General features: G+C 42.6%; 1 protein-coding gene across 9 annotated transcripts in view; it reads right to left on the bottom strand.

Annotated features, from left to right (window-relative positions):
• LOC310922222 (chromodomain-helicase-DNA-binding protein 1-like) overlaps positions 1-18,680 on the bottom strand; it is a 117,886-nt gene that overhangs the window by 57,801 nt on the left and 41,405 nt on the right. For all 9 annotated transcript variants that reach the window (XM_083882653.1, XM_083882652.1, XM_083882656.1 and 6 more), the window contains exon 3: positions 162-345. In XM_083882653.1, coding sequence (XP_083738779.1) covers positions 162-345 — 184 coding nt within the window. The remainder of the gene's footprint in view (positions 1-161; positions 346-18,680) is intronic.

Genomic DNA, 18,680 nt, shown 5'->3' with positions numbered 1-18,680 from the left:
GTTATGAGAGCTAAGTATGTGTGTGAATTCATTAACCCAAACAACTTAACATTCTAAGTAAAAATTATGGAGGTTTGGTTTGTTTAAATCAAAACTACGTTTGCAACTATTCTGCACAGAGTATTTTTTTCCCCACAAAGGGTCAATTTGTTTTGTTTTACCTCAGATCCATCAAGTTTTGGTAGTAGTTTAGCTTGAACTTGTTTCTTCTCTCTAGATGTGTCAGACTCTGAACCAGACTCAGAGTCACTGCTACCTGATTGACTGCTACTTCCATCACTACTGCTTCCAGAGCTTGAACCAGATCCAGAAGCTGATGCTGACCCAGAATCATCATCTGACTGGCTGCAATTAGAAGTTAACAGGATATTACACAATGGCTAATTAAATAGGATTTTTTTAAAAAGTCACATAAAAAACCCTTTAGCTTCACCTATAAATTAATTGTTAGCTTAACCCAGACACATGGATAGCATACAAATGAATGCACTGGATTAAATAAATCAGGAATGAGAATTCAGTTTAATCAGATACCTTTCACTAAACCTTAAAAGAAGCATTGGGCACTGGGGCAGAATGAGGAAGTGGCAAGGGAGGGAGAGAGGAGAAAGAAGAACATCTATCATTAATTTGGAGGAGTAAAACAAGACTATTTCTCACCCACCTAAATCCTTACTTAACTTTAACAAACACAATGTATTTTTGTGTATATACATACACCTAATTGTTTTAAGTCTTTTTAGATCAGCAGTGTGTCACCCTCCAATTTTTTATTTTGAGCATGCATTTCTTCAAAGCAAATATAAACTCTGTTTTGTTCCCCTACTTTTATTTTTTTTTTCATTAAAAGAATAGGTGGGAAAAGTATTCATAAGGAAGTGCTAGCAAGCTACATTTAATGCTGTGATTTGGACCATTTATATACAAAATACAACCAAACACTTGATTAAATAAAATGTTTTTAAAAGTAACTCGAAAACCAAAGGTGTGTTGTCACACATAATATAAATCCATGCAGACCATCTTATACTGTTAAAATAACAGCAGTAAAATTCCCACAGAAAAACTCTGAATTTGTCACTAATTATGACTTGTACAAAGTCATACATAATCAGTGACCTGAGCATACTCTTGAGCCACTGGATTATTCCACCTGTACATCTATTTCACACTATACTTAACATATTCAAATAAAATAATATTTAAAGTTAAACATTTATTTTATGACTATTCAAAAGCATAGAAACATTTGGTTTTCTAAAATAATTTTACAAAGGAACCAAGCTGACACTTCAATCAAATTCCTCATTATATTAAATACTAGCATACTTTAGAGATATCATGGGGGAAAACATTGGAATTACAACACCACGCAAACAAAATGCTTTTGGATTATGTACACTTGAGTTGCAAGCATTTAAAAAGAAACAACATTAAAGATAATAAAAAAATCCAAGACAATAAAAACCCAAAAGCTAATATCAAAGTCTAAGCCTATCACTGCCAGCACAATTCATCTGGCTGTCAACCAGTAAGAATGTGTGTGTGTGGGTGGTAGCTTGATCATCTTCTGCACTAGAACATACTTATCTGACAACATTTAATGCCACAAAACAGAACCACTACTCTCCCTGCTGCTAACACCAATTAAATTGTATTAGGGAGGGGGGGGGAAAAATTTAAGCTATTCAAACTGATTCCTGTAGACAGCACCTCAATCATTTGCATCTGTTGACTTTTAAAGAAAGAAACGAACCATGATAAAACTTCCTTATTTTGAAGTGGAGGGATATGAAAAAATATGACTGCTAGCTTTACTTATACTTGCTGGAGAGCGACAAAGTTGCTTCCCATTCCTGTCATCAAGGGCCTACTTGAGGCATCATGCTATAATGCTAACATAATTAACCTGACTTGAAAAATAAAAGCAAGAGACCCACTGTAGAATATGACTGGAGTTTAAACTATTTACTAAAAATTATCTCGTTGGCATTTCTCCCATGCATCTAACTCAGAGTACATTAAAAAAAACCTGAAAGCCCTTTTAAGAGTCTCATTGAGTGAGTTTTTGGGGCCTTACATTTTAATTGGTGCAGTGAAGCAGGGTACTCTTGAGGTGATGAAGAGGTATTTTATATGAAGATAACCGCTAGTCGCGGAATAAAGGAGAAATTAATTTTCGGTCAAAACCGATATTCTCCATCAGAAAAGTCATGGAAACACGGGTAAAAATTGTCCTTAACTGCTCTCCACTGGTGAAGTAGCTAAAAGCTTATAAAGCTTGTCCAGCCCCAAACAGGAGATGTGGGCTGAGGAAATCTGGCACTACCTGCAGTAAGTTGCTGAGAAAATTCGAATTTTGGCAAAAGAAAAGACAAAAAAAAAGTAGTAAGGAAAAAGGTTTGATATCCATATGGGTGGAGTCTAGACTCAGAGCTGCAAAAAGAGAGAAATATGTTGCCTCGTAGCAACAGAAAGAGCTAATCTGAGTTACAAATTGCCTAGGAGGCTGAAACAATAGCCTACCTCAGGGCAGATTGAGAATTGAATGCACAGAAGTTAGCCCCAAACCTGAAAAACCTCCTCCGAATTGAGCTCATCCAGAGACAAAGAGCGTTAGATTTGCAAATTAACACTGCTGGGGAAAGTGTGGAGAATGAACCAGGGGTTTTCTACTTCGAGGAGGAGGGACGCCCCGAACACAATGCCACCTTCCTCCACTCCCTGGAGGAGGGGTTTGACTCAGCAAAACCAACCCCCTCCTCCTCCCAAGTTCTGCCCTCTTGAAAAGATGGAATTCGTTTACCCAAAGGTGGAGCCCGCGGTAATGTGTCTCACTCTGCACCAGATTTGGTTATGTGGGAAGAGAAAAGAAAATGAAACAGAGAATGATTTGAGAATTTCATTAATGGGGGTGAATGAAATAAAGCTTGCCGAGGAGGAGAAGAAACATGGTGAAGAGACCTGGTCTCTTGCCCAGGGAGCAATCTGTTGCGTGAAAATTTGGACTTGTTGGAGGGGGCAGGACCCATCCCTTTCCCCACTCCAGAATGTGCTAAAATTACCAGGAGAGTGTGGAAGGCAGCTGGTCCAACCAATGCATGAGAAACAGCTGGTACCCCGTTGGCCTTCTCCCATGTTATTGTTATTTATTGCAAACTTTAAGGATCGAGACCGAGAAAACAAATTCTCAGTGTTGCCCTCAATAAGTGAGCTGGGAGGGGGTGGCAAATCCAAATATCCTAAAAGGCTCCCTGAAAATAAATGGAAATTCAGTTTCCCTGTATGCTCGATGAATCTTTGCAAAATGCTCCTACACTGCCACCTTCTGGTGGTAGTGAGTATAGAGCCTTGTTTGCCACTAGAGACAATGAACAGAATTGACAAAGTCATTCCGGATTAAAGGCCACAGGTGCCTATGGTAGAAAACACAAAATAGCAACAGATGGATGGTCCTTTCTTTTTAAGACCGGTCCAAGTGGGATTGAGTTTTCTTTTTCTGTCCTCTTACAGGTATTCCAAGAGTAGAGGTGTTCCATGAGAGGATGAAGTGACAACAGGACTGAAGAGTTGCTCTTCTTTGCTGCATTGTTTACATGCTTTGATCTTGATAGTTTAAAGATATTTATGTTTGTACATGTTTTATAAAAGTTAGCAGCAAGCAATGTTTTAAGATGTGTTTTCTCTCTGGTTGCCACAGTGGATAGAGAAGATTCCTCTCTAAATTTACCTTTGGTTTTCATATGATTATGGAATCAAATTTGTATACCTCTTCCTATCTCCTCAGAGCAAAGCATAAAATTACTATATCGAGGAAAGCGCATGTAGTAACGGTAAGCAATGTGTAATGTAAAGCATGATTATGCAGAAGAAGGGGATGTCAAACTGTCGGTGACCCCTGGAAGGAGGGAGAAAAGGGGTTAACGGAGGAGCCGAAATGACAGCTGGAAAGTTCTCTCCAGCTGTAAATGAAGAAGGGATAAGTGGTTAAGCTGACAAAAGAGAAGCAGCAAGATTCTGGGTGGGAAAACTAATGAAGGGTTTGGTAAAGCTGGAAAGGTATTTGGTCCAAACCCAGGACCCTGACTGAAATTATATGCTGAGGAGATTGGAATGACTTGAATTTTGTTATATCTTTGACCCCCACTCCTGAAGCAATCCAGACTATTATGTGGTAGAATTTTTACTGAATGTAATTTTCCCATGGTGCACACTGACTTTTTCCTCTTTCCCTGGGTATGAGTCCCAGGGATCGCCCTGAAACCTGGTTGGTGGGAAGGATAAGGGTACTTATCTGGAACATGTATATCTGTTTGGGTTAGAACAATACCTGGACCTGTAAAATTATGGACTCCAAAAGGCAAGGCAGCCTAACTATGGAAAATTGGCATATCTTTCAAATTTGTATTTTTTGACAAGGAGTAAAACACTATCAATAAGCAATAAAGAATCCTAACTTGAACTTGCCACGTGTCAGAGACTGGAAAAAATTGATGTCCTGAGACATTTTGGGATGCCTGTGTGTGTGGGAGAAGGCAGGTCTGGCCTTGCTCTGGTGAGACAGTGTCCTGCCCCGTACCCCCCAGCCCTAGAGCATCCCAGACCCACAGTGTCTGTCAATCATTGGGCACACCAGAGGCAGTGCTCCACTCTGTCTAACCCAGCTCCTGAGTGGCCAAATGACCGTAAGTCTCACTGGGGGGAGGGAGGGGGGGGGGGGCACGAAGATGGGCCAAAATAGTGCTGTGAGAAGTGTTTTATCTTGATTGGATGTTGTACTAAACCTTTTGACAAAGTTCCTTGATTTTCTATATTTTGCCAGTAAAGTAATTTTGACCTCTTGAGAATATCTAGTCGGTATTTCTCCCATGTGTCTAACCCAGAGTACAGGAACCTCTGTAAGACCCTTCCAGCGAGTTGTTTAGGGCCTTACACCATGCTGTTTTGGAGCTCCGCTTACAAGTCCAGCAAGTACCAAAAATGGCTTTATTAAATTGTCTAACGCTTGATATGTTATTAATGAGCAAGGAATATATAAAATACTAGACCTCACCAAAGAAGAATACAGTATCAAGAAACATGAAGGAAATTACCAACCAATCTGCTGGATTCTTTGGTCATTGCAGCCGAAAGATTGGTTTAATGAACTCTCCCCCTGGATGCCGGTTTGCACCACACAAAATTGCCTGCAATTTCAGAGACTCACGGGATTGGGAGCGATGACTTGCATAGAAGGAAATTTTTATATTGACTAGACTTATGCTTTTGATTATTGAAATAGCAATTGTCCGTTATATGATTTCCTGTATACTTTCCTTTCTCCTCGGTCTGCTAGATTAGGATCCCACTGCTGCCACGAGAGGAAAGGTACCATTACTGTGGTCCCAGTCAATGTCTTGAGCCATGGGGTGGTATGAGAGACTGGAAGGATTGCTGGCTTGAAACATTTTGGATGCACGTGTGGGGGGGAAAGGGAAGGTCTGGCCTTGCTCTGGTGAGGCAATGCCCTGCTCTGCACATATGCACATTCTCCCACACACACTCCGGACCTGTATCCCAGCCCTGGAGTGGCTGCCAATCACTGGCACACTGGAGGCAATGCTCTACACCCCACCTCTGGAGCCCCTAACCCAGCTCCTAAGTGGCCAAATAACCAGAATTCCCACCTAGGGGAAGGGCCCAGGAAAGCCAAAGGGTACTTAAACCAAAGCATGAGGCAAGCACATGTCTTGACCCTACCTTTCCTTGGATTTTATATCACTGCTGGAACCAGGAATGGTACCTGTATTCATTCTGTTCTATATCTTTTCTTTCTTTCTTCTCCTTTTAATTCCGTCTTCTCAGAGTTTTGAGTAACTTAAAATTGGATGGGCTTGGAGTTTGCTAAGTTGAATGGGCAAAGTTAATGCTTTGTGAAATGTTTCACATTGATTGAATGCTGCTCTAAACTTTTGCCAAAGTTCTCTGATTTTCTGAAGTTGCCAGTAAAGTCTTTTTGTTGTTTTCACCTCTTGAGAATATACTGTCAGTATTTTTCCTATGCATCTAACTCAGGGTACATAAAAAAACATAAGCTCATTGAGCAAGTTTTTGAGGCCTTACACTTGGTTAGTGATAGCCTTGGCTGCAGTAATCACAATACTGCGGTGTTTGGGACCCAGCTGTGCACACTGAAGATTAGTACTAAGAAAAAGGTTTTAGATTTCAGAAGAGCAAATTTCATCTTGCTTAGAGCTCAGTTGTGAGGGATTCCATGGGAAACTTCCATGGAGGATAAAGGACCTAGCAAGTGCTGGGAGCTTTTCAAGAAAACTTTCATGGAAGCACAAAAACAGTTCATCCCCTTTAAAGGTAAGGGAAGTGGGTGAAGCAAAAGACCTCCTTGGCTCAACTGGGAGCTTCAGAGTCTGCTCAGAACCAAAAGAGAAACATACCAGAGATGGAAAAGCCTATGAATACACCTTGAGAGCTACAAGGGCATCACCAGGGTGTGCAGAGATTCAGTTAGAAAAGCAAAAGCTCAGCTTGAATTGAAATTGACTAGACACATCAAAAGCTACAAGGAAGGGTTCTTCAGGTATGTAAGCAACAAGCAGAAACAGAAGGCAAATATTGGCCCATTGTTAAACAGGAGAGATTAATTAGTCACCAACAACACTGAAAAGACAAAGGTTCTCAACACTTTCTTCACCTCTGTCTTTACCAGCACTGATGGGCCCCAGGACCTGGGAACAGGAATCCAGGTGGATGCAAACACAGACTCACCAGCAGTGAAGGAAGAGTAGGTATGTGAACTATTACAGGAGCTTGACCCCTACAATTTATGGGCCCTGACAATATCCACCTGAGGGTGTTAAGAGCTGGCTGACATTGTTGCAAGGCCACTCTCCATGATCTTTGAGAAGTTGTGAAGACTGGGGAATCTGAAGAAGGCTAATGTCACCCCCATCTACAAGAAGGGCTTAAAGGAGGATCCAGGAAGTTATAGGTCCATCAGTCTTACTTCTGTTCCTGGGAAAGTTATGGAACAAATTCTCCAGGGGCCTATCACAAGTCAGATGAAACATGATTGGGAAAAGCCAGCACAAGGGCAAGTTGTCCTTGACAAACCTGATAGCCTTCTATGACAAAATAACCTGCTCGGTTGATGTGAGGCAAGCAATGAACAACTGTCTACCTGGATTTCCCCAAGGCTTTCGATACGTTTTCCTAGTCTCCTTCTAGAGAAACTAATGTGTTATGGTCTAGACAAGTGGTCTGTGCGGTGGGTGGGGAGCTGGCTGACAGGCTACACACAGAGGGTAGTGGTAAATAGTTCCTTTTCAAACTAGCAACCTGTCACAAGTGGAGTCCCCCGGGGATCGTAATTGGGCCCATTGCTGTTTAATATCTTCATAAGTGATCTGGCGAATGAGATGAAGTGTACCCTGATGAAGTGTGCCAATGATACCAAACTGAGTAGGGAAGTGGACACCTGGGAAGGGAGAACCACCCTGCAGGAAGACCTGGATAGGCCAGAAGAGTGGACTAACAAGAACCTTATGAAGTTCAACAAAGACAAATGTAAGGTCTTGCACCTGTGAAAACATAATCCAGGAGTGCAGCACAGGCTGGGAAAGGGACATGGGGGTCCTGGTGGACAATGAGCTCAATATGAGTGAACTGCTGTGGCAGAGTCAACAGGATGCTGGGTTGCATAAACAATGGCATCACCAGCAGAGATAAAGAAGTCATCCCACTCAGTGCCTTGTCAGGCCTCACCTGGAATACTGTGTTCAGTTTTGGTCCTTGCTATAGGAAAAAGATGTGGACAGGTTCAAGAGGGTCTACAGAAGGGCCACAAAGATTATCAAAGAACTGAAACCTGCCATATTAACAAAGGCTGAGAGAACTGGGTTTTGAGGGAAGAAGGCTTAGGGGGAGACCTTATCACCATGTTCTAGTATTTAAAGGGTGGTGACAAAGAAAACAGACTCCCTTTTTACATGGAAAAGAGGAGTGGGGGTAATGGGTACAAGTTACTCCTGGGGAGATTCTGATTGGATACAAGAGGAAAATTTTTCACAATGAGAACAATCAGCTACACCATGTCAATTTGCCACCAGAGCATCTCTTTCTAGCAGTTTGCTTATGCAGCTATAACTTCACTGGGATATATATGTACTTGGCTTTTTATTTTTGTTTCACTTGTCTAGTGCTGACCTAGTAAAATTTGAACAGTCATTACCTCTTAGTATCACCTAAGCAGGGCTCAGATTCCCCTGTCTCAGGACTTGATTGTAGCCATTTTTTAAATTTTTTGCTACAGTATTTTAGCCAATGTATTCATGAAAGAAAAACAGAATTCCCCTACCCCAGCCTCCCCACATTTTACCATAAACACAAAATTACTGGCACACTAAGGGGTAAAAAACAGTAATGGAGAGCAGCCTTCTTTTCTCCCTAACACAGATACATTAAGCAACCCTTAGTTATTATAAATGAATATATATCTCTAATCCCTGTCAGGGGATTACTTAAGAACCTCTACCACATGAGCAGTAATTCAGGTGCTAACCCTAGGAGGAAGGAGGGAATTATTTAAGAAAAGGTACACAGTTACACACATGCATGTGCTTATGAAAAACCCTTACAGCTATCATCTCCTTACAAACAGAGGAGGAACTAAAGAAGCAGCAATTTCAAAACTTCACTTTAAATGCTACTACATTAATTTTGAAATTCTTTGATTTTCACACAGTTCATAAAATGGTACAAAGCAGCACTATGAGCTATCACAGCTGAAGTCAAGCACTTTGAAAGCAGTGTCTTGGTCCTCAAACAATATATTTGCTTGCTGGTGAGTGATGCTCCACAAGAACAGTTTATTTTGACATTGCTATTAATGCCCTCTCCAACCTTCCCCCAACACAGAACCCCCTTAGTGCTGTCAGTGCAGTCTGTAGAAGAAACAGATTCAGCTTTTAAAAAACATCCTACCAACTTAGACACCACACAACAGTGCAACAAGTGAGCACAACTGAACAGGACAATATTTCTTAAGACTGCTGTCCTGAAACAAAGCATAAACCAGTTCCAAACAATACAGAATTCAGGGAAAATAAATACATTTCAAGCACAAAGTGGTTTTGTTGGTGGATTTTGGTTTTTTCAATTTTAGTACATGCATAAACATTCCACATTGCATCATGACAGACTTCAGTTGCTTTTCCAAGTGCTTAAAATGCTATGCAGTCTAATACCTTTTCCCCTTTCTTCAAGGAAGATTACTGACATAACAACAACAAAAAAACCAAACCCAAACAACCACCAAACCAAAAAAAACCAAAAATACTCTAGAACCCACTACACTGCAATATCTCAGCATCACTCTAAGTTCAGAGAACTTACTTGCCATAGCTTTAAAAATCTGCTTGAGTTTTTAAAGCTTGTAGGAAAAAACTTACAAAATCATCAAGTCCAACAGTTAAAACAGCACTGCCATTTAAAAGGTAAATTCATGGAAACAATAACTGAGGTAGTCATATTTTAACATCCTTGGCACATTTTCTTTTCCTCCTTTGCCTTTGGGCTTCTTTGATTCTCCCTACATTATCTGTGGTGTAGCATACAAGCAATTCCTCCTCTAACTGAAGAACTTTAAATATTATCTGATGCTGTCCAGCTAGGGACCTGTGTTGGTTTTGGCTGGGGTAGAGTTAATTTTCTTCATAGTAGCTAGTATGAAGCTATGTTTTGGATTTGTGATCAAAACAGTGTTGATAATTCAGGGATATATTTGTTGTTGACGAGTGGTGCTTAAACAGAGTCAAAGCCTTTTCTGCTTCTAGTACCGCCCTGCCAGTGGGAGTGCACAAGAAGTTGGGAGGGGACACAGCCAGGACAGCTGACCCCAGCTGACCAAAGGGATATTCCATACCATATGATTTCATGCTCAGCAGATAAAGCTGGGGGAAGAAGGAGGAAAGGGGGACATTCAGAAGGATCGTGTTCTGTATTCCCAAGCCACCATTGCACGTGATGGAGTCCTTTCCTGGGGATAGCTGAACACCTGCCTGCCCATGGGAAATGGTGAATGAATTCCTTGTTTTGCTTTGCTTGTGTACATGGCTTTTCTTTCCCTATTAAACTGTCTTTATCTCAACTGATGGGTTTTCTCACTTTTACCCTTCTAATTGAACCCCCCATTCCAGGGGAAAGTGAGCCAACAGCTGTGTGGTGCTTGGTTGTCAACTGAGATTAAACCACAACAGTCCTTTCTGATACCACATATGGGGCTTGAAGGGTTTGTGATAATGACAGACTGACTAGGATATGCTAGATCAAATTTATAGATGTTATTGCTGTTTAGCTATTAATAGACAGGCTCCTATGCTTGCCGTGGTACTTGTTTGCCTCACTGTATATTAGTCTACTGCTCATTAGTTAGTGGATGCTTTTTCATAGAATTATATAAACAATCAAGTTGGAAAATACTTCAAAGGTCATTGAGTCCAACCATTAACCCAACACTGCCCAGTCCACCACTAAACCACGTCCTTAAGTGTTGCAGACAGGTAGAGGTATTATAAAAGAAAGGTCTTATAGTTTAGGCCCTGCTACTCTAGCTAAGCAAGCAGTAGCTTGTAAATTCTCATAAGGACAAATCATAAGAATGAAGGCAGTTAACACAACAACCTATTCTAATAAGAAAAATAAGTTTGCACCTGCATAAACAGTAGATCTGTCCCATGAGAATCCACAAAGAAAGATGTAAACTCCTGAGTAAAAGAGTCTTAGCACGTACACACAAAACCACTTTTTAACCAATGAATTGAGTGGCAAGAAAACTACTAGCCAATCAGAGTTGAACACGAGGTCTGTGAAAACGGAATAAAAATGAGTTATGTGAATAAAGAATTGGCTTTTCCTGCATGAAGGAACTGAGTCCCATCTGTTTATTACTGTAACACTTAAGTGCTACATCCACATGGCTTTTAAATACCTCCAGGGATGGGGACTCAACCGCTTCCCTGGGCAGCCTCTTCCAATGCTTGACCACCCTTTCAGTGAAGAAATTTTTTCTAATATCCAATCTAAACCTCCCCTGGCACAACTTGAGGCCATTTCCTCTTGTCCTATCACTTGTTACTTGAGACAAGAGATCAACTCCCACCTTGCTACAGCCTCCTTTCAGGTAGTTGTAGAGAGCAATAAGGTCTCTCCTGAGCCTCCTTTTCTCCAGGTCAAACACCCCCAGCCCCCTCAGCCACTCCTCATAAGACTTGTGCTCCAGCCCCTTCGCCAGCTACATTATCCTTCTCTGGACACACTCCAGCACCTCAATGTCTTTCTTGTAGCGAGGGGCCCAAAACTGAACACAGGATTCGAGGTATGGCCTCACCAGTGCCGAGTACAGGGGGAGTACAGGGGAACGATTACTTCCCTGGTCCTGCTTCCCACACTATTTCTGATATAAGCCAGGATGCCATTGGCCTTCTTGGCCACCTGGGCACACGTTGGCTGGCGTTCAGCTGGCTGCCGACCAGCAGCCCCAGGGCCTTTTCTGCCAAACAACTTTCCAGCCACTCTTCCCCAAGCCTGTAGAGCTGCAGGGGTTGTTGTGACCCAAGTGCAGGACCCAGCACTTGGCCTTGTTGAACTGAATACCATTGGTCTTGGCCCATTAATCCAGCCTATTCAAATCCCTCTGCAGAGCCTTCCCACCCAACTTGGCGGCATCTGCAAACTTACTGAGGGTGCCCTCGATCCCCTCATCCAGATCATCCATAAAGATATTAAACAGGACTGGACCCAATACTGAGCCCCAGAGAACACAACTAATGACTGGCCACCAGCTGGATGCAACTCCATTCATCACCACTCTCTGGGCTTAACCATCCAGCCAGTTTTTTACCCAGCAAAGAGTGCACCCGTCTGAGCCATTGAGCAGCCAGTTTCTCCAGGAGAATGCTGTGGGAAACAGTGTTAAGAGGCTTTACTAAAGTTTAGATAGACAACATCCGCAGCCTTTCCCTCATCAACTAAGTGGGTCACTCTGTCAAAGAAGAAGACCAGGTTACTCAAGCCTTTCATAAACCAATGCTGACTGGACCTGATCACCTGGTTGCATCTGACATGATGGCACTCAAGATGATCTGCTCTACAACCTTCCCCAGCAGCAAGGTAAGACTGATGGGCCTGTAGTTCCCTGGATCCTCCTTCTGGCCCTTCTTGTAGATGGGCATCACATTTGCTATCCTCCAGTCAATTGGGACCTCCTCGGATAGCCAGGACTGCTGGTAAATGGTTGAAAGTGGCTTGGCGAGCTCTTCCGCCAGCTCCCTCAGTACCCTTGGGTGGATCCCATCTGGCCCCATAGACAAGTAGTGTAGCAAGTCACTGACCATTTCCCCTTGGACTATGGTGGCTTCATTCTGCTACTCATCCCTGTCAGGGAGCTGAGTACCTGGAGAACAACTGGTCTTACTATTAAAGACTGAGGCAAAGAAGGCATTAAGTATCTCAGCCTTTTCCTCATCCTTTGTCGCTATGTTTCCCCCTGCATCCAACAAAAGATGGAGATTCTCCTTAGCCCTCCTTTTGTTGCTGATGTATTTGTAAAAATATTTTTATTGTCTTTTATGGCAGTATCCAGATTAAGTTCTAGTCAGGCTTTGGCCATTCTAATTTTCTCTGTGCATTACCTCACAACATCCTTGTAGTCCTCCCGAGTTGCCTGCCCCTTCTTCCAAAGTTCCTAAACTCTCTTTTTGTTCTGAGTTCCAGTCAAAGTTCTCTGTTCAGCCAGGCTAGCCTTCTTCCCCACTGGCTCATATTTCAGAACATAGGAATGGCCTGCTCCTGAGCCTTTAAGATTTCCTTCTTAAAGCACATCCAGCCTTCCTGGACTCCTTTGTCCTTCAGGACTGCCTCCCAACAGACTCTGTCAATCAGGCCCCTAAACAGGCCAAAACCCGTCTTCCACAAGTCCAAGGTGGCAGTTCTGCTGACCCTCATCCTTACTTCTCCAAGAATCAAAAACTCTTATCGTTTTGTGATCGCTGTGCCCAAGACGGCCTCCAACCATCACATCACCCACCAGTCCTTCTCTGTTCACATACAAGAGGTCCAGCGGGGCGCCTTCCTTAATTGGCTCACTCACCAACTGTGTCAGGAGGTTCTCTTACACGCACTCCAGGAACCTCCTAGACTGTTTCCTCTTTGCTGTATTGTATTTCCAGCAGACATCTGGTAAGTTGAAATCCCACAAGAGAACAAGGGCTAGTGATTCTCAGACTTCTCCCAGCTGTTTATAGCATATTTCATCTGCCTCTTCATTCCATAGCAGACTCCCATCAGATCTGCCTTGTTGGCCTTTCCCCTTAATGCTGACACTTAAATGCTCAACCCTATCAGTGCCATCATTAAGCTCTAGACAATCAAAGCACTCCCTAATATACAGGGCTACCCCACCTTCCTTGCCTGTTCCTTCTGAAGTGTTTATAGCCATTCATTGCAGCACTCCAGCTGTGTGAGTCATCCCATCATGTGTCCGTGATGGCAACTGTCATAGTTTTCCTGCTGCGCAACGGCTTCCAGTTCCTCCTGTTTGTTGCCCATGCTGTGTGCATTGGTGTAGATGCACCTCAGTTGGACTTTTCTCAGGCGCATCTGTAGTTTATAACACATCAATAACCCTTGTATCTTTGCTGCCACATGGATCTCCATCCCCTACCTCCACTGCAGATTGCAGACCAAAGGACCTCACTAGTTTCTTAAACATTGGCATGCTGCCTCCAGGCTTATCTCTAGTGAGCCTGGGTTTCTCTCTTTCTCCCTTGCAATCTAGTTTAAGGCTCTTTCAATGAGACCTGCTAACTCCTATGCAAAGATCTTTTTTCCCCTTTGACACAGGTGTACCCCATCTGTTGCCCACAGGCCTGGTGTCACATAGACCGACCCGTGATCAAAGAACCCAAAATTCTGCCAGTGACACCAGGCTTGGAGCCAGGTACTGATCTGCTGGCTCTTCCTGTTTCTTCCCTCATCATTCCCTGTGACTGGAAGGATAGAGAAGAATATTACTTCTGCTCCTGATCCTTTAACCAGTTGTCCCAAGGCCCTGAAGTCTCTCTTGATTGCCCTCAGACTTCCTGTTGCAACTTCATCACTGCCTACCTGAAAACTCAATAATGGGTGATAATTTGAGGGCCGTACCAGGGTAGGAAGCTTTCTCTTCACATCTTTAACCTGGGTCCCAGGGAGGCAGCAGACTTCCCTAAGAAGTGGGTCTGGTCTGCATATGGAGCCTTCTGTTCCCTTCATAAGGGAGTCTCCTATGACAACAACCTGTTTACTTTTTTTTATGGAAGCAGTTTTGATGCAGGGCATAGGCTGACTTAACCTCAGCAACACCTCCATGCTAGATGAACTACTGTCCTCATTATCGTTCAGCTCCACTTGCAGAGCCTCATATCTATTATGCAATGGCACTTGGGAAGGTGGGGCAGTCACAGAGGAGACGCACTTGCTGCGCTGGGCAGGCGCTTGCCTCCATTGGTCCCTATCCCTTATGTCACCATGTTCAGCTGGGAGGAGAGAGGATAGGGAATCCTCCATATCATGCAGCCTGTCTACCTGTCAGGCCTGTCCCAGGGAAGGTAGGGTGCGATTCCAGTAATCTCTCTCTCTCATACTTCCTGATACTCCTCAACGTATTCACTTCCTGCCAGAGCTCTGACACTAAGTAGAGGAGTTCCTTTACCTGGGCTCCCTCACCCCCCACAGGTGTGCTCACTACTGATGCCCAGTACTGGCATAAGAGCAGGGCACACCCTGCAGCCTGATACATGTTCCCACCGGAGCTCTGGGCAGCTGTGTCAGTTCACAGTGGGTGCAGAGTTTAGAGAGGCCATAGCTTTCTGCCGGGTAGATACCATTGCTCTCTGGAGCACCTCAAAGCATGTAGCCATGGATGAGCTCACAAAAGAGCAGGTACGCCCCTGGAGGACCTGCAGCCATGGGTAAGGCTTTGTTGGAACAAGTATACCCTTAAGGAACTGCAGTCCGTGGATAAGTCCAAGCCAGAACAGGGGCAAGGGGAGGAGTTCATTGCAATATTAAACCCTAGAACGTGGTCCAAAGGGACCAGTGATGGAGATTGTAGCAGAAATACCTTTAAAATGTTGCAACCAATGATTTGAGTTGCCTGTTATAGGAATTACAATAGCAGGAATCACCTGAACTAATGGTAGAGAAGTCTTACAAGAAGCAGTTGCAGTGCAGCAGTGACCCAACCTGAACTGACCTTGGTGCCCAGTAACTGCACCCAACACAGCACTTCTGTCCTGAGTGACCACTATAGCAGAGGGACCCCAAAGTCATGAACTAAATGAACTTGGTGGACATTTGTGGACATTTTGCAGGGGTGGTCCATAGACTAAGGGAATGATAGGTGAATTGTATCAAAGGATGGAAAGGGGGGTGGTGGTTAATGAGGATATATTGGATAGTGTGGGACCTGACCACAATATAAATGGTATGGAATAAGGGGTGGAGAATGTGCTGGTTTTGGCTGGGATAGAGTTAATTTTCTTCATAGTAGCTAGTATGGGGCTATGATTTGGATTTGTGCTGTAAACAGTGTTGATAACAGAGGGATGTTGTTGTTATTGCTGAACAGTGCTTACACACAGCCAAGGCCTTTTCTGCTTCTCACACCATCCCACCAGGGAAGATGCTAGGGGTGCACAAGAAGTTGAGAGGGGACACAGTTGGGGCAGCTAACCGCAACTACACCAACTACCTGGAGATGGATGAACACCTGCCTGCCCATGGGAAATGGTGAATGAATTCCTTGATTTGCTTTGCTTGTGCATGTGGCTTTTGCTTTCCCTATTAAACTGTATTTACTGCAACCCATGAGTTTTTTCATTTTTACTCTTCAGATTCTCTCCCCCATCCCACCAGGGGAGAGTGAGTGAGCGGCTGTGTGGTGCTTAATTGCCGGCTGGAGTTAAACCATAACACGTCCATAATTTGTCTAATTTTTCTCACAATGAGTAATGTCTATTAACACAAAATAATACCACTGACCTCTACAAGATTAATTCCTTGGATTGGCACTACTAATTACTGAGATTCTGGCATTGTATATCTAGCTTTAGGATGCAAGGAACATTAGAACTAAAATATTTCTTCAACCAAAGACTCAGAATGCTGTCATAATTACCTGCTACCCAGTGCTCTTACATAATCTCATATAATCAGCAATTATGATCCTCTGCTCTCCAGATTTCCTCTTACATAAAAAGACAAGCAAAGTGCCTCATCCATTGCCCCCTTCTCTTCCTGTACAGTCCAGGGTCAGTGCCTTTTCTTTAGATGCTTTTATTTGAAACAGTTTGGCAAAAGGTGAAAGTGGACACCACACTCATCCTGTTGTGGACACCTGAAGTAGCCTAAAAGAGAGCATTTGAGTACAATGCAACCAGCCTTTTTTCCCCTCTTTCAAGAAAACCTACTTGAAACTGGAAGGTAGGAGGCAATCTTCAGACACTTTAGCTTAAATTAGAGCCTTCCTGGTTTTCCCTCACCCTTTTTGAATATACTCAAGAGACTGGTAGAAAAACCATGCATACCTTACATATAATGAGAGAAAGAGACAAAGTACAAGACTTAATTTTCATTTATCTATTCACCTGTGTTTGTCAATTTACCCTATCCCACCTTTTCATAATCTGTCTTCCCTTTATTCTGCTCTTGCATTGCTGCCCTTTTCCAACCAACTCTATCCTGTGGTGTAATTTGCTTCCCCTCCTTCTTCATTGATCAATGTGCTTCCAAGAGACCAAACATCAACAGAAATTATAAATGCTATCAAGACGAGAATTGGAAGAACTCTAGATCTAAAACAATAGGGCAAAGCAAATTAAGCTACAGAATAAAGATGCTGTTAATATCATGTATACAGAAAGGGAATATTCAGTATTTGCTGTTGAAGAGCATTTCTGCTCTTTTAAATACTTAATTCTGTTAGCCAAAACAAAATTCACGCATTTGTAAGTCCCTCTTTCAAACATGTCATATAAGCCTTCCTTCTCTGTGCTTCAAACAATTTTTATACATTATATATACAAAACACAGTAAAACTGAAACAGCATTATTTGATAAAATATATTCTTGAAATAAGAAACCATATGTTACATACACTGTACTTTGCTCAATTAGGAAAAAAACACAAACAAAACCACCACCAAACCCAACAACACTGAACAAAGACAGGAATGCATGAGATTGTACAAAACAGGACTGTCACGAGACCATGAAAAATAAATAAAAAAAAGAAGCAAAAGTGATGGATAACGCAAGAATGACCTCTTCAATCCTATTGAAGTGAGACTACTTCTCAACTATGCAAACAAATTACTGCAACGATGCTGAAGTTAACTGACAGTGCTAACCTACTGTAGTAGGCATGCAGGAATATATACTGAGTGAATAGCATGCTCTCAGGATGGGATTTCTACATGAAAAAGTATCATTTTCTGTATGTTGGCAAACCAATGCAAAGTCTACAGAGAGCATCTTCCAGGATATGTAGTAAATAAACTTCTCACATCCCCTAGCCCTTGAGTCAAATAGTTGCATTTGTACAGCAGCATAAGGGAAATCTGACTTGGTATGATAGTTTGATACTGTCTCTGGATATTCTCATTATATTTAGGAGCAATTTAAGAGAGATTCACAAAAGCAATATTTATTTTCAAACTATTTTACAAGAAAAGCAAGATAGCTTATTGAGAGTACCAAGAAATAATTGTTTGCACCTGCTAATTTTTCAAATCCCAATTGTGATGGTGCTTCCCCCCCAGGCTGCACTATGATCTGAGAAATGCTGGTTAGGCCTTGGCCTTGATGAACAGCACCTGGACTAAGCTCCTCTTGAGCTTATCAGAAACACTGTCTGCTCCCAGGAACTTGTGCTGTCTAATAAGCTCCTGGTTTTTAACAGCCTTGGAAACTTATTTTTCTTGCCTGAATAACAACCCAAGTGGAATAACGTTTTTGTTATCAAACTTTCAAAGAAAGTTACTGACCCGAATTGCAGACAGGATGGAAAATCATTATGACTAAAGCCCACTCTCTTGCGGACCTATAAACACCAGTTCAAAATGAGACCCTTTGAGCTCTCCTGGACCACAGCGGGCTGTGACCAGCAACCTCCCTCTGAGTGGGGCCTCTCAGAGCCAGTGAACTCTCAAGTTTGCTATAGTCGGAGCATCACTGAATGATGATGGATCCTGGGCTGATATCCCCCACTCCTCGAGGCTCAACCCTTTGCCCATTGAGAAGATGCAAGTGCATCCAAAGTGAGTACTTCACTGAATTCAAGGGGAATTTTTCACAGGTAGCTTGTACAGACTCTTTATGTCTGCATGCATGCGAGTGTGAATATGCTATAGCATATGTACCAGAAATGCTGCTCTCCTAGATTCTTAAGCACGTTAGATTTGTAAGTTAGGCTTATAAGTGAGTTACTGTTGTGCTTATAGTAAGTTCTATAGAATCTCTTGTTAATTTGTTTGAATTAGGCTATCAATTAAGTGCTGTTAAGTTTAAGTGCTGTTAAAGCTTTAGGCCTAAACTGTTGGTCAAGTCCAGGGCTAAGTTTAGCAAGGAGGTCCACTCTGAACCTT

The sequence above is a fragment of the Zosterops lateralis genome, assembly GCF_965231275.1.
Source record: "Zosterops lateralis genome assembly, chromosome: W".
In the NCBI taxonomy this organism is placed as follows: domain Eukaryota; kingdom Metazoa; phylum Chordata; class Aves; order Passeriformes; family Zosteropidae; genus Zosterops; species Zosterops lateralis.
This window is presented reverse-complemented; position numbering and strand designations above follow the sequence as displayed.